Consider the following 13,021-nt stretch of genomic DNA (forward strand, 5'->3'; position numbering starts at 1 on the left):
CATAGACTGGTCCTGGGAAGACCCACAGATGGCAGGTAGAGATGGGATGGCGATCTCTCTACCGGCCCTACAGGGGTGCTGGGCAGTCGGCCCAGATCCCCAATGGCAGTGTGAAGAGCAGGGAGTGGAGAGCATCGTCTCCCCTCCCCAGCGGCAGTGTACCTTGCAGGGAGAGGAGAGTAGCGTCCTCCCTCCCCAGCGTCAGGGTGAGCTACAGGGATGCTGGGCAGTCGGCCCAGATCCCCAACGGCAGTGTGAAGAGCAGGGAGTGGAGAGCATTGTCTCCCCTCCCCAGCGGCAGTGTACCTTGTAGGGAGAGGAGAGTAGCGTCCTCCATCCCCAGCGGCAGGGTGAGCTACAGGGATGCTGGGCAGTCGGCCCAGATCCCCAGCGGCAGTGTGAAGTGCAGGGAGTGGAGAGCATAGTCTCCCCTCCCCAGCGGCAGTGTACCTTGCAGGGAGAGGAGTGTAGCGTCCTCCCTCCCCAGCGGCAGGGTGAGCTACCCAGTCGGCCCAGATCCCCAGCGGCAGTGTGATTCATTGGGGGTAGAGAGCAGCGTCCTCCCTCCCAGCGGCAGCATAGCCCACCAAGGGGAGACAGTAAGCACCACAACAGTGCAGATGGGACCGTAGTCTCTGCACCTACACCACCAAGGATAAGGACAGTCTGTCCTGTTTCCCAACAGCAAGACTGTTTAGCCAAAGGGGAGACAGTCTGTTTCCCCCTCCAGCAGCCAAGTGTGTTGTTGGGAGAAGTGACAGGCGGTCTCTCTCCCCAGCGGCAGAGTGCCTTACAGGGAGGGGAGACAACTGGTTTCCCTTCCCAGCGGCTGAGCATGTCATTGGAAGGGGAGATGGCTGGTTCCCCATCCCAACAGCAGAACAATTCATTGGAAGGGGAGACAGTCGGTCCCCCCCCTACAACAAAGAAGAGCGTTGCAGGAAGAAGAGCTGGCATCTGGGCAGAAAGCCGGCGGCTTCTGCCCTCTCTTTCCTTCTGCCTTAGAACCTGATGGCGCACCATCTACATCAAGGGCACCGAGGACCACAGAGCTAAGTTTCGCTGGCCTCGACCCACCAGGTCTAGAGGAGGGGAACTGCATCCGCCATCCCCAGCAACAGTTTTGTCCAACCAGGGGAGAGGGCGCCCTGGTTACTTTGCTACCAGACTATGGATTTACAATGGGGCACATGTGGCAGGAGGACACCGGGACAGCTACACCGGGTAAGAAAGGTCGGCCGACTATCAGCACCCCAGACCGATTGGAGGTCTGGAGTCTGGATAGTCTTTTTGGTAAAGGGGGAAATGTAGCGGACTGGGTCCTATACCAGAGTACGCCCCAGTTTCCTGGAGGGGGATGGCTCACCTCCTGCTCAGTGATTATGGCCCTGGGGGTATTGCCCTTTAAAGACAGTCTCTCTCTTTTTCTAATGCTACCTCCTTCCCTTGCCCTGTCTCGGTTGGAGTCCCCCAAGGCTCCGTCCTTGGTCCCCTTCTATTTTCTCTTTATACTGCCTCTCTTGGCAAACTTATTACCTCTTTTGGATTCCACTACCACCTGTACGCTGATGACACCCAGCTATATCTCTCCTCCCCGGACCTCTCCCCTGCCGTCCTGCAACGTGTCACCTTTCTTCCATCTCTGACTGGATGTCCTCCTGCTTTCTGAAACTCAATCTCTCAAAAACTGAGCTCCTTGTCTTTCCTCCTCCTAATACTGATCCTCCTCTTTCGCTCTCCCTTCAAGTTTGTGGTGCCAACATCAGTCCATCCTTGCAAGCGCGCTGTCTTGGCGTCATACTTGACTCTGGTCTCACCTTTGAGCCTCCCATCCAGCATGTTGCCAAATCCTGTAGATTCCATCTTAAAAACATAGCCCGCATCCGCCCCTTTCTTGCACCAGATACTACCAAGGAGCTTGTCCATGCTCTGGTAATTTCCCGCATGGATTATTGTAACCCTCTCCTGATTGGTCTTCCCAAAAGCCATACTGCACCCCTACAGTCTGTAATGAACGCTGCTGCTCGACTGATTTTCCTCTCTAGTCGTTTCTCTCACACCTCACCCCTCTGCCAGTCCTTACATTGGCTTCCTGTATGCTATAGGAGTCAATTCAAGGTACTAACTCACACCTATAAAGCACTGAACAACTCTAGCCCCTCATATCTCCTCACAGATCCATAGGTATGTCCCTTCTCGGTCTCTCCGCTCTGCCCGTGACCACCTCCTGTCCGTTGTCCGCACCCGTAAGGCCAACTCGCGCTTGCAGGACTTCTCGCGGGCGGCTCCCTTCCTTTGGAATAGCCTGCTTACCGCCATCAGACTCTCCCCTAGTCTTGCATCTTTTAAGAAGTGCCTTAAAACCCATCTCTTTAGGAAAGCTTATGGCCTCCAAGACTAACCCCTACCTCACATACCTGTCTCTTGCCCTCTCCTAAAGGGCAGCCCAGCTTATTTGATTGCAAATTCCTGTCCTAATGTGTTTTACACCCCACCTCCTATAGAATGTAATCTCGATTGAACAGGGTCCTCTTCAACCTATTGTTCCTGTAAGTTTATTTGTAATTGTCCTATTTATAGTTAAATCCCCTCTCATAATATTGTAAAGCGCTACAGAATCTGTTGCCGCTATATAAATGGCAATAATAATAAGCACAGTGTATGGACTTCTATCAGACTGTGTATCGATTGTGTATAGGAAGGTGCACCCCTCCCCCGTTTCCTGTCCCATTGTTCTCCAGCAGGGCGTTGTCCCAGACACACTGCCAGACTAGTTGGAACTGGTTTTGGGCTGGAGAGCCATGCTTCAGTGGAACTAAAGGGAAATCCACCTAACTTTTAAACCCCATAACTCCCAAACCCCTGGTCCGATCTGGGTGATTTTTGAATATGCTATTCACCCAGATCAGGGCTACCAGGGGATACCACTTAGGAGTGTACCCTATGTATTTGGGGTACATCTAGAAGTTGCAGAAAAATATGTACATTTTAATTCTGTTAACAGATAAGCTGAGGGGAGGAGATGTGTGGGTTGTACCTTGTACTTTATTGGTTAATGTACTAATTATTGTGGGTGGCTCCCTTGCATGGGAGCATTGCATAAAAGCAGGGGTTGTGTGATTAAAAGTGAAGTTCTACTCCTGATACTGTGTGTCGTCCAGTTATTGGGAAATGTGATGGGATATTTCTGGATTGTATTGCTGACTGTGTGGGATATGCTCTGGGATTTACTACTTGTTCCTGCATCCTCTGGATATATTGGTGGAGTTCAGCTGTGAGAAATCAGCTCTCCGCTACAGTGAAGATTGGGGTTCACCTAGTAATATACTGGAAAAATGATTCAAACTCTTTTTTTCCCCCCAAGTCAATTACATTGGCCTAGATATTGCAATTTCCTTATCAATTCACTTTTTAGTGAATAAGATACTTCATGTAGCACAGATAATTTGTAGATTAAGTATTCCTGACCCTATAGTGTTAACACCATTGTGGCGAAACCAACCTCGCCACTGGGCCCTGGAGAAGCCTGTTTGCTAGCCTCCTACCTGCTGACTATGGCCCCTAGGTTATTTGGGGCATATTGTACTGTATATTGCTGCTACTGGCCCTTTTAACAGCATCTATGGACATATTGGGACTTTTGGGACTACTGTCCCTTTAAGACTGTGATACATATTCTAGTGTACTGCCTGTAATATTATATGTGTATTTGTGTGTTAAGTTTAACCTGGGATATGTATGCAGCATTCATCTGATTGTTCGGTAGAATCACTCCATTTATTATATTGAGTGAAACTACCGAACAACCAGACCACCCAGGAATAAGTGTGCCTCCAATTACAGTTTGCAACAATGTTGCAAACGGGTAATTGGCAATCATGTAATGTATTCTTTGTCCTCTGGGTGGCCGCCATTCGGGAAACAAACACGTGGCGGCGGCCATCTTAAACTACCGAACAGCGGTGTTTTGCCGTCGAGTGTCTGGAACTAAAATCGGACACTTGACTAGGCAAACACCGCTGAGACCTCCATACTTCCAGAAATTCGTATGGAAACTACCGAATGACCCGCCGTTCGGTAGAAAGAACCCCACAAACAAGGGAATTCATTCAAACCCTCTCCAGGCTCTATAACACAGGCAATTCGCCTGTTTTCATTCCCTTGTTTGTGACCGACCGCAGGGCCAAAATGCATGGAACTGTTTTCGGATACTTTACCCATGCGGTCGGTCAAATCTTTGGAACCCCATATCTCACGAACCATTCATCCGAATTACTTGAATTTTGGATATGTTGTCCCCCTGAATAAGGGCTATCCAGCGATGCTGGATTTAAAGGTGTACCCCCGGGTTTTGGGGTACATCCAGAACTTGGCTGAAAAAGTGTACCGGATAATTGAGTTTAATGTTATCTGAGGGGAGGGGATGTGTGGGCTGAACCATGTATGTGATTGGTTATTTTATGCCTCCCCCTGGGTGTGGCCTGTATGTGGATTAGTGTAATAAAAGCCAGGCTGGATGAGCCAGTCCTGAGTTCCTGTTTTACCCTCAAAGTGATGTGTCGTCTCATTATTGGGGGGAAGGATTTATTGCATGCTGTTCCAGTTGACTGCTAGGAGTACAAGCCTATTCGTATGGTTCCTATTCAATGGTCTACAGCATTCATATGCTTGGGAGAATTTAAAGGTTTCTCGGATTCGGTGATTGTGGTGTCTGCCAGAGTGCTTGGAGTCCTCAGGAAGCACTAGGAGCATCCTTTAACGGAGGTACCCGGTCGGGGTGCCAGGTGATCCGTTACAACCATCTAGCCCCCCTGGGCCCCACATGCCTCCATAAATATAGTAAAAATCTTACTGTATTCAAGCCTGAAGCTGTAAATCTGCATGCTGTTAGACTCAGAAAAACAAGCAGTCTGCTGACATGTAGTAGCCAGCATGATTCAAAAGCCCTGGCCAATCTCCTCATAGAGATGAATTGAATCAATGAATCTCCATGAGGAAAGTTCAGTGTCTGCATGCAAAGGGAGGAGATACTGAATCACAGGATGCTGTGCACAGTGCTGCCCTGTGCTCTGCTGACAGCAGATCTGAGTGGATGGAAGCATATTATGCCTATCATTTCCGAAGTCCCTCTGGTTCACTCTCAGTAACTGCAACTGGAGGTGTTCCTAGCTTTCAATGTAAACACTGTATTGTGTCAGAAAATACAGTGTTTACATAAGAGACTACAGGGAGCAATAGTTCTCACCTGAACAACCTCATTAAGTTGAAGTTGTTCAGGTGACTATAGTGTCCCTTTTAATGGTACATTTTCAAGCTGGACAAAAGTGGTAAGTGGTGTCCCTCAGGGTTCTGTTTTGGGACCGCTTCTATTTAACATTTATAAATGATCTTGAATTAGTCATTGGAAGCCATGTTTTAGTGTTTGCAGATGACACACAACTTTGTAAAGTAATAAAATGTGAGCCAGATATTGCTTTGCTGCAGAGGGATTTAGATAGTATGGGGGGGATGAGCACTAAAATAGCAGATTAAATTTAATGTAGAGAAATACAAAGTTATGCAGTTTGGGGTCAAGAATGCACAAGCAACCAACACCCTAAATCAAGCATGTCAAACTAGCAGCCCACAATGGACACCTTTGCGGTCCGGCAAGCCACGAGTACATGCTTACTGTTAAAGCAGAGTAGGTACCTGCACTCCCCACATTGCAGTTGCCTACTCTGCTAAAATTAACCCGGCCGAGGGGAGCTCAGTCTTCCTGCTCCTCACTGCTCACTCGCACGCACCGTCTGTAGTGATGCCAGGTGCCGGAATATGACGTCATATTTCTGCACCTGGCATCACTAAACTGAGTGCGAGATTGAGCAGTGAGGAGAAGGAAGACTAAGCTCCAAAAAGAAGAGGGCCCCACACCAGCCCCCAAAGTTAGGAAGCAATAAATAAAATGATTTGTGATTATGTGTCAGTGAGTGAAAGTGTGTGTGTGTGTGTGTGTCGGTCAGTGTTATGATGGCCATGGCTGGACAGTGGAGGACCTGGAGGTGCAGGGGGGCACGTAACGCCACATCTCGTGACGTCGATGTGCTCCACCATCACAGGTTTTCAAGAAGTAGCGGGAGGATTTGCTTTGGCACAGGGTGCGAACGGCGCCATTTGGGGTATACTAGCCAGATTCCCGAGTCGCATACTGGCAGTGACAATGTGAGTGGAATCTGCTATTTGGATAGGGGGGTGCTGGGATTTAGTATACGGGGAGGACTGGGATTTAGTAGAGGGGGTGCTATGGTTTCATAGAAAGAGATGCAGTATTTTGGGGTATTTTTATGCTGTACTTTTCAAAATAAATCTAGAAAAAGTGCAAAGACAAGCTACAAAATTGATAAAAGGAATGGAGCATTTCAGTTATAAAGAAAGGTTAAAAAATGTAAATCTCTTTAGTTTGGAAAAGAGGAACCTCAGAGGGGATATGATAACATTATACAAATATATTCAGGGTCAGTACAAGCCATTATCTGGAAATCTATTCATAAACATAGGACATGAGGTCATGCATGAGCTGGAAGAAAGGAGATTTAATCTAAAGCAAACAAAAGTTTTTTGTTTTTTTTTTACAGTAAAAACTATAAGGATATGGAATTCTCTGCCTGAAGAAGTGTTTTTTTTCAGAGTCCATACAGATATTTAAACAGTAATTGGATAAATACTTCCAAAAACATAACATACAGGGATATAATTTCTAATTAGTGGGCTAATAAGCTGCTTGATCCAAGGAAATATCGGACTGCCATTTTGGAATTTTTTCCTAGTTTGTTGTAAAATTGGAAGCGCTTCAGACTGGGTTTTTTGCCTTCTTTTGGATCAAAAGTAAAAACATAGAAGAAGGCTGAACGTGATGGACGCAAGTCTCTTTTCAGCTATGTAACTATGTAATAATAAAAAAAAATCCTTGCACTCTGCCAGGGGAACTTTTCGCACTGTAGTAGTACCAATGAATATAGAATCAAATAGCGGATTTATTAGCCAACTCCGCTTGAGCCACAACTTGGCCATTTTGCACTCCGTTTCACCATCATTCAGATTCTAGAGATTAAATGGTCTCTGAATAATTCTAAAACATGCACAACAGCATAGAGAAGATTTTTTATTTACACAATACAGAACATGGTCATTCATAAAGCTTGCACTTTCAGTTGAAAAGAACAGAAAATCATTTTGTGACCAGGTATTAAAAAGACAGCCAGGAAGAAATGTTAAAATGACAAAGAACTGATCACAAATCTGACAAATTGCCATAATATCAACATGGCGCAATGCAAGTGTCCACTTATTTATTTTCTCTTTTGTTGACTTCTCATATCCTTCTTCATCCTTGCATCCACAACCTTGAATTGACCCTTGACTCCAGCTGGCCGCCGAACTTTGCGCCCAGCCCCTTTCTTAGTTACCACATACGTAACCTGGCGCTTTTCTTTTCCAAGTCCAGCCTTTTTATATACACTGTGGGTACATAAATAAGGAACCATTTATTGCCAAGTACACAGAACACACAGGGAATTAATAGGTTTGTAACTGTGAATATTACATGTAAAATATTTGCCTGATTTTCTTTTTAGGGCAGAACATTTCTAGGTATTTTACAGATGTTGGCCTGAAATAGTTATTTGCATTTTTTTGGCAAAAATAAATAAATGCATGTTTTACAGCATACTGCATCTTAAAGAAACATTCCAGAGTTTAAAAAAAAAAAAAAACACTTTAGGTTTTACTATTTGGAGTGTACCTTTAACCCTAAAAACATAAGGCGTCCCTACCATTTTCCCCACACACGCAAACAAAAAAAACCCCACCACATTAACACTTGCCTTTTTCTCACCGCTGCTCCACTTTACATCCAGGAGATTGTCGGTGATGACAGTCTCTCTTCGTGTCAGGACAAGATTGGCAACTACTGTAGGTGCCAGTATAATGCCTCCTATAGGGAAGCATAAGACTAATGCTTCCCTGTGGAAAATCTCCGAATGAATCGGCAAGCCCTCCTGGCAGCCAGGGGGCTGTTCCTAAATTAGTTCATGAAACAGTGCCTATTTGTACTGAAACGATTAATGCGGAACGGTCACGTTATCTCCACTTAGATTGTGGTGGCTGTGGAAGATAGTCTCATGTAAATAGAACTGTCTCTTACAGCTGCTACCTAGACCTCTGCTTCTGGTGCTGCCACGAAAGTATAACACTGAGGTCTACAGAGGATGCGTTGAGATCATAGCCTCCATAGATCACATCTCACGATAAATGAGAATCATGCCTGATTCCCACAACAGCTGCATATATTTGGAAAAAGTTGACAGCGAAGCCCACAGTTTGGCAACTTCAGGTTTGCCCATAAGAGAAAGTAGTCACTTTTTGTCTTATGATCTCTTTGGTCCGTTTAGGAACTTCAAAGCAGTTCCAGCAGTCAGAATGACCATTCTAATTTTTAAAGATTATATCTTTGAAAATAAGAAGTGACAAAGCTGCTTTAAAATTGAAGAAAAATATAAAAAATAAATTCTGGACAACAAAAATAAATTTGTTTTAAACTGGCACATGTACTGAAAGTGTTCATGTCGCCAATGAAATTTCAATGAAAATCCTATAAAATATCTATCATATGTTTATATGTATGAAAATTTGGATTGAGGAGGGGTAGGAATGTAAAAGATACTTCACCTGCGTAGCTGTGCAGCCTTTTCTCTCTCGGAGATGTCAACTGTGTTAACCACAGCTTCAGCCTTCTTCTTGGCTTGCTCCATTTTCTTAAGCATCTGTTTAAATTAAAAAAAAAAACATTTCCATCATCTACAAAGGAGACAAAGTGCAAATCAAAGGCGAAGAAAGGAAGATATTTGATAGAACACTAGCTTAAAAGAAAAAATACAGTGCCAGGAAAACAAACTTGTTTCCCTGGCACTATAGATTCCCCCTTTGTCAAAACCCTCTAATCCCCCCGTGGTGCAGACGGGGTTAACAACGCCTTCTATCATTTACCTGGGTCCTGCTCTGCCCACGCTTCTCCCCCACCGTCAGCTACCAGTGGGGGAGGCTTAATGTGCATGCGCGGAAATGGCCGCGCTCGCATTAGGATCTCCCCGTAGAAAAGTATTATTCAATGCTTCCTATGGGGATTCCGGCGACGCTGGAAGTCCTCATGCATAGCATGAGGACGTTCAGCGTCGTTTAGACTACCAAAAGTCGTCTAAGCACCAGGAAGTCCCTCTGGGAGACAGCCGCTAGATGGAGTTAACACCAGCAAGTAATTATTACAGTTTTTATAAACTGTTACATGCTCATGGTTAAGGATGATGTGTGTTTGCACCCAGACAACTTCCATGGGCTGAAGTGGTCTGGGTGCACAGTGTCCCTTTAAGGATAGCGTGTAGAGAGTAGTTGTAAATGGAAAACTGGACAAAAAAGTGGTAAGCAAAGTGCCTCAGGATTGTCAGGGTATCTACACTGAGACATTTTGTGTTAAGATAGAAATTAAAAATGTATACTGTAAGTCACCATCAGAACAGAGGTGACTGCATTTTGTAACATTCCCTTTTTTTTTCTCTCTATACTCAATTCAGCATTGAGCAGAGGAATGCATCTAATGTAAACATTGGCAGAGATAAGACATGATGTTTGCAGCAGAAAGGGGGTTGAAAACAACAACAACCCAGACACAAATATACATATAACTGTATATAATTATATATAAATAGTAATAGTTAATAACATTAGAATATTCATGGATATAATATCAATTAAGAAATGCCATATTATTTACTAACGTTAGTGGAATATGTGTAATAGACATGTATAAATCACGTGTAACATTACTAAGGACTACAAACTGTTTCACACAAGAAAAGCAGTCACAGAAGACATTTTACAACACTAAAGTAATTAATTTACTTTTTAAATATTATGGATCTGATGATACAAAGTTACATTGTATTAAGAGGGTGAAACCAAGGACATGTAAAAATCTAATTTTATAGTCCAGAAGGAGACAGTCAGACTTTGAAAAGCCTTTGAATATTGACAGCTTTTGACAAATCGGTATCATAAAGATAGCCCAGATGATGTCAAAACGTATCACTAAATTCAGTTAACCCTTTATACAAAATAGTAAATGCACCCCTGACAAGAATTTTCTGTGATGTAATTGCACCATCTACTGACCCAAATCTAGAGGAGTCTGTAGGAAAGACACGCCCACCTTACTCTATTAGTCACTGTCAACTAGGGACGTATAGAGAAATTCTCCTTTAAAAATTAAGGACAAAGGAGAGAGAGTAATACTGGGAATGGGACATCTAATGATTTGTTAATATATAGAATTTGTAATTCCATTCCTGCAGGTGGACCAATGAATTCTACATCACTTTTAACTTTAAAAATAGAATATCCGGCAATTATCCAGATATATTAGCTTACAAAATTTAGAAATAGTAAATCTTAATTAGGAAGTCTAATCCTCTGCAAGGTAAAATCTGTTCGGTTATTCTTGGTTTTTATTGGATGGAAGGAATGATTAATTGATCTGATTATTCCCCAGTGAGAATTGTAACCAGCAGTGAGAAAGTTAATTCAAGGAGTCAGACTGTCAGCAAGTTTTTATTGCTCTATGCTGTGCTGCGGTGATGATGCGAAGAGTTCTGTGTAAAGAAATTTCAAACTGATGCAGTGTTAAGGAATGTTTAGCAAAACATAAATCTTGCTGAAAACTGTATACATGTCGATATAAATGTTGCTAGATTTAGCTATCTGTAAATTGTGTTAAACCATTGCCATTTCTTATAATTATTTATTTTTTTGAATTCTTTATTTTTGCAGTGCATATCGAAGATAACATACAAGTATGAGGTACCCCGACGGCAATCCTCAAGCCAGTTTGCAACACATTTAACAATGGGGTAGACCAGTATGCATGCACAATTTTAAATTTTTGGTCTCTTATAATAGGTCATGTCACAACAAGATAGTTCGATGACGTAGATAACATTCTAAAATGTTGCCATTGTGGAGAAACAGGGCTAAAAATTAAAAGTAACAGCTAAAATGATAAGTGGCATAAGTGAGCGGGTCGACATTCAGTATTGATGCGACCTTACAGTGTAGCATGGATTGTTCTGATAGCCCTATTGCAATTTCAGGATCTTAATCAGGGCCTCCGTAGGGTGTTTTACATGGAACTTCTCTGCTTGTAGGCGCTATAGTTAAAGGTGTGAGTGTAGTGTAGTAACATTTAACATGTGATAACAGTGCAGGAGCATATTGCATAATAAGTGGACACAGTTAGAAAGATGTGCACATTAAACTCAATCAGAACAATTAGATTAGTTAACAATATTATCAACGGAAGCTTCAGGTGCCTGCCTTAGAGTTAGTGGAAGTGCATCAACATATAGGCGCGTAACTTATAGGTGAGGAATCAGTGTTGCAGTTGGGGCTATGGTTTTGCAGTCCAGGCAACACATTGGGTTTGTGGCAAGTATGTCTCCCCCTAGCCATCTGGCTAGTTGTAGTGTGATACCTTAGGTTATAAGAGAAGGGTAAAGTAAAAATGGGGAAGGGTGCCCCCGGGGGTTTGGAGGGGCTCGTAGGATAGGGCCCTCCGTTAAGATGCCTGGGTAGGTTCTCTTCTGAGCCCCAGGGATCTTGGTCCAAGCACGTGTGGCCAGGTTATATAAAGTAAAAGGGTATAAAACAATTAAGTAAAGAAGTAAAAAAAAAAAAGAAAATATAACAGCCGCAGCACAGCTTCTCCAGTCGCCTCTTGCATGTTGGGGAGGACAGGCCATATCATGTGTGTTCACGGAGCATAAGCAGGGCTTTTCCAGGTTTAGCAGTAGGCTGCAGGTTCATGCCGTCTGGTAGACCCGAGCTTTCAGATTCCTCCTATTTATAGGGTCTGCGGCTGCCGTTTGGGTTCTGCGTGATGCTGGCCGGCTTCTCTAGTCAAATATGGCATTTTATCGGGTATCTGGTCGATTTGTGAGCGGAATATCTGTATTTTTCGGGCTTAGGACCGGAGCTGCATGAGATGGCTCGACGGTCCGCCCCCCCCCCCCTTTATAATTATTTTAAACGTAATAATTCACTGATTGTTATCACGCATTTTACATATTATTAGTCACAATAAATTACATTTTTATAATTTGTTTGTGATTAATGTGTGAAATATAAATCCTCTGATAAATGTACTCCAGGGTCTATAAGGGTTAAAAATCGCGGGTAACCCTTTGCTTTAAATTAATAACACCTTGGAACAGTGCCAATATATACATTTTTGATATAAAAATTTAATTCATTTTTGATAATTTTTATGAAAATATTATTTTAATATTTATCACCCCATAAATATCCTCACAGGATTCTGTGCTAGGTCCACTTCACTTCAAGTGGGCATTGAAAGTAATTTGTCTGTTTTTGCAAAAGACACAAAACTAGGTAAGGGAATACCATCTGAACATGATACAACTTGGGCAGACTAGATGGGCCGAATGGTTCTTATCTGCCGTCACATTCTATGTTTCTAACTTCTCTACAGAGTGATTTGGATAAATTGGGGGACTGGGCAGGCAAAGGGCAGATGAGATTAAATACAGTTAAATGTAAAGTCATGAATTTTGAAATAAGGAACGCACAGGCCACTTCTACATGAAAGAGGGAAAACATTAAAAGGGCTTGGGATATAGATCACAAACTAGGCAACAGTATGCAATGCTGGTCTGCTGTTGCAAAAGCTAGTAAGGTGCTTTCGTGAATAAAAGGGGGTATTGATTTACATGTTAAAAATATAATTTTGCCTCACCTTGAATATGCTGTGCACTTGAGGGCACCAGTTTTAAAGAAGGACATTGCAGAACTAGAAAAAGTGCAGAGACGAGCTACAAAATTAGTAAGGGGGTGTAAAACTTATGAGGAAAAGCTAGAAAAAAATAAAAAAAATAAGGGCACCTGATCGGGTATATGATAGCATTAGAGAAATATATAT

The 13,021-nt window shown here is 43.2% G+C and overlaps 1 protein-coding gene across 2 annotated transcripts in view; it reads right to left on the reverse strand.

Moving 5' to 3' along the window:
- Window positions 1-7,137: 7,137 nt before the first annotated feature.
- Window positions 7,138-13,021, reverse strand: part of FTSJ3 (FtsJ RNA 2'-O-methyltransferase 3) — a 51,733-nt gene continuing 45,849 nt past the window's right edge. For both annotated transcript variants that reach the window (XM_063434848.1, XM_063434847.1), the window contains exons 21-22: window positions 8,707-8,801; window positions 7,138-7,497 (exon numbers count right to left, since the gene is read on the reverse strand). In XM_063434848.1, the coding sequence (XP_063290918.1) occupies window positions 7,329-7,497; window positions 8,707-8,801 (264 nt within the window). In that variant the 3' untranslated portion in view covers window positions 7,138-7,328. The remainder of the gene's footprint in view (window positions 7,498-8,706; window positions 8,802-13,021) is intronic.

The sequence above is a fragment of the Pelobates fuscus genome, chromosome 10, assembly GCF_036172605.1.
Source record: "Pelobates fuscus isolate aPelFus1 chromosome 10, aPelFus1.pri, whole genome shotgun sequence".
Classification (NCBI taxonomy): domain Eukaryota; kingdom Metazoa; phylum Chordata; class Amphibia; order Anura; family Pelobatidae; genus Pelobates; species Pelobates fuscus.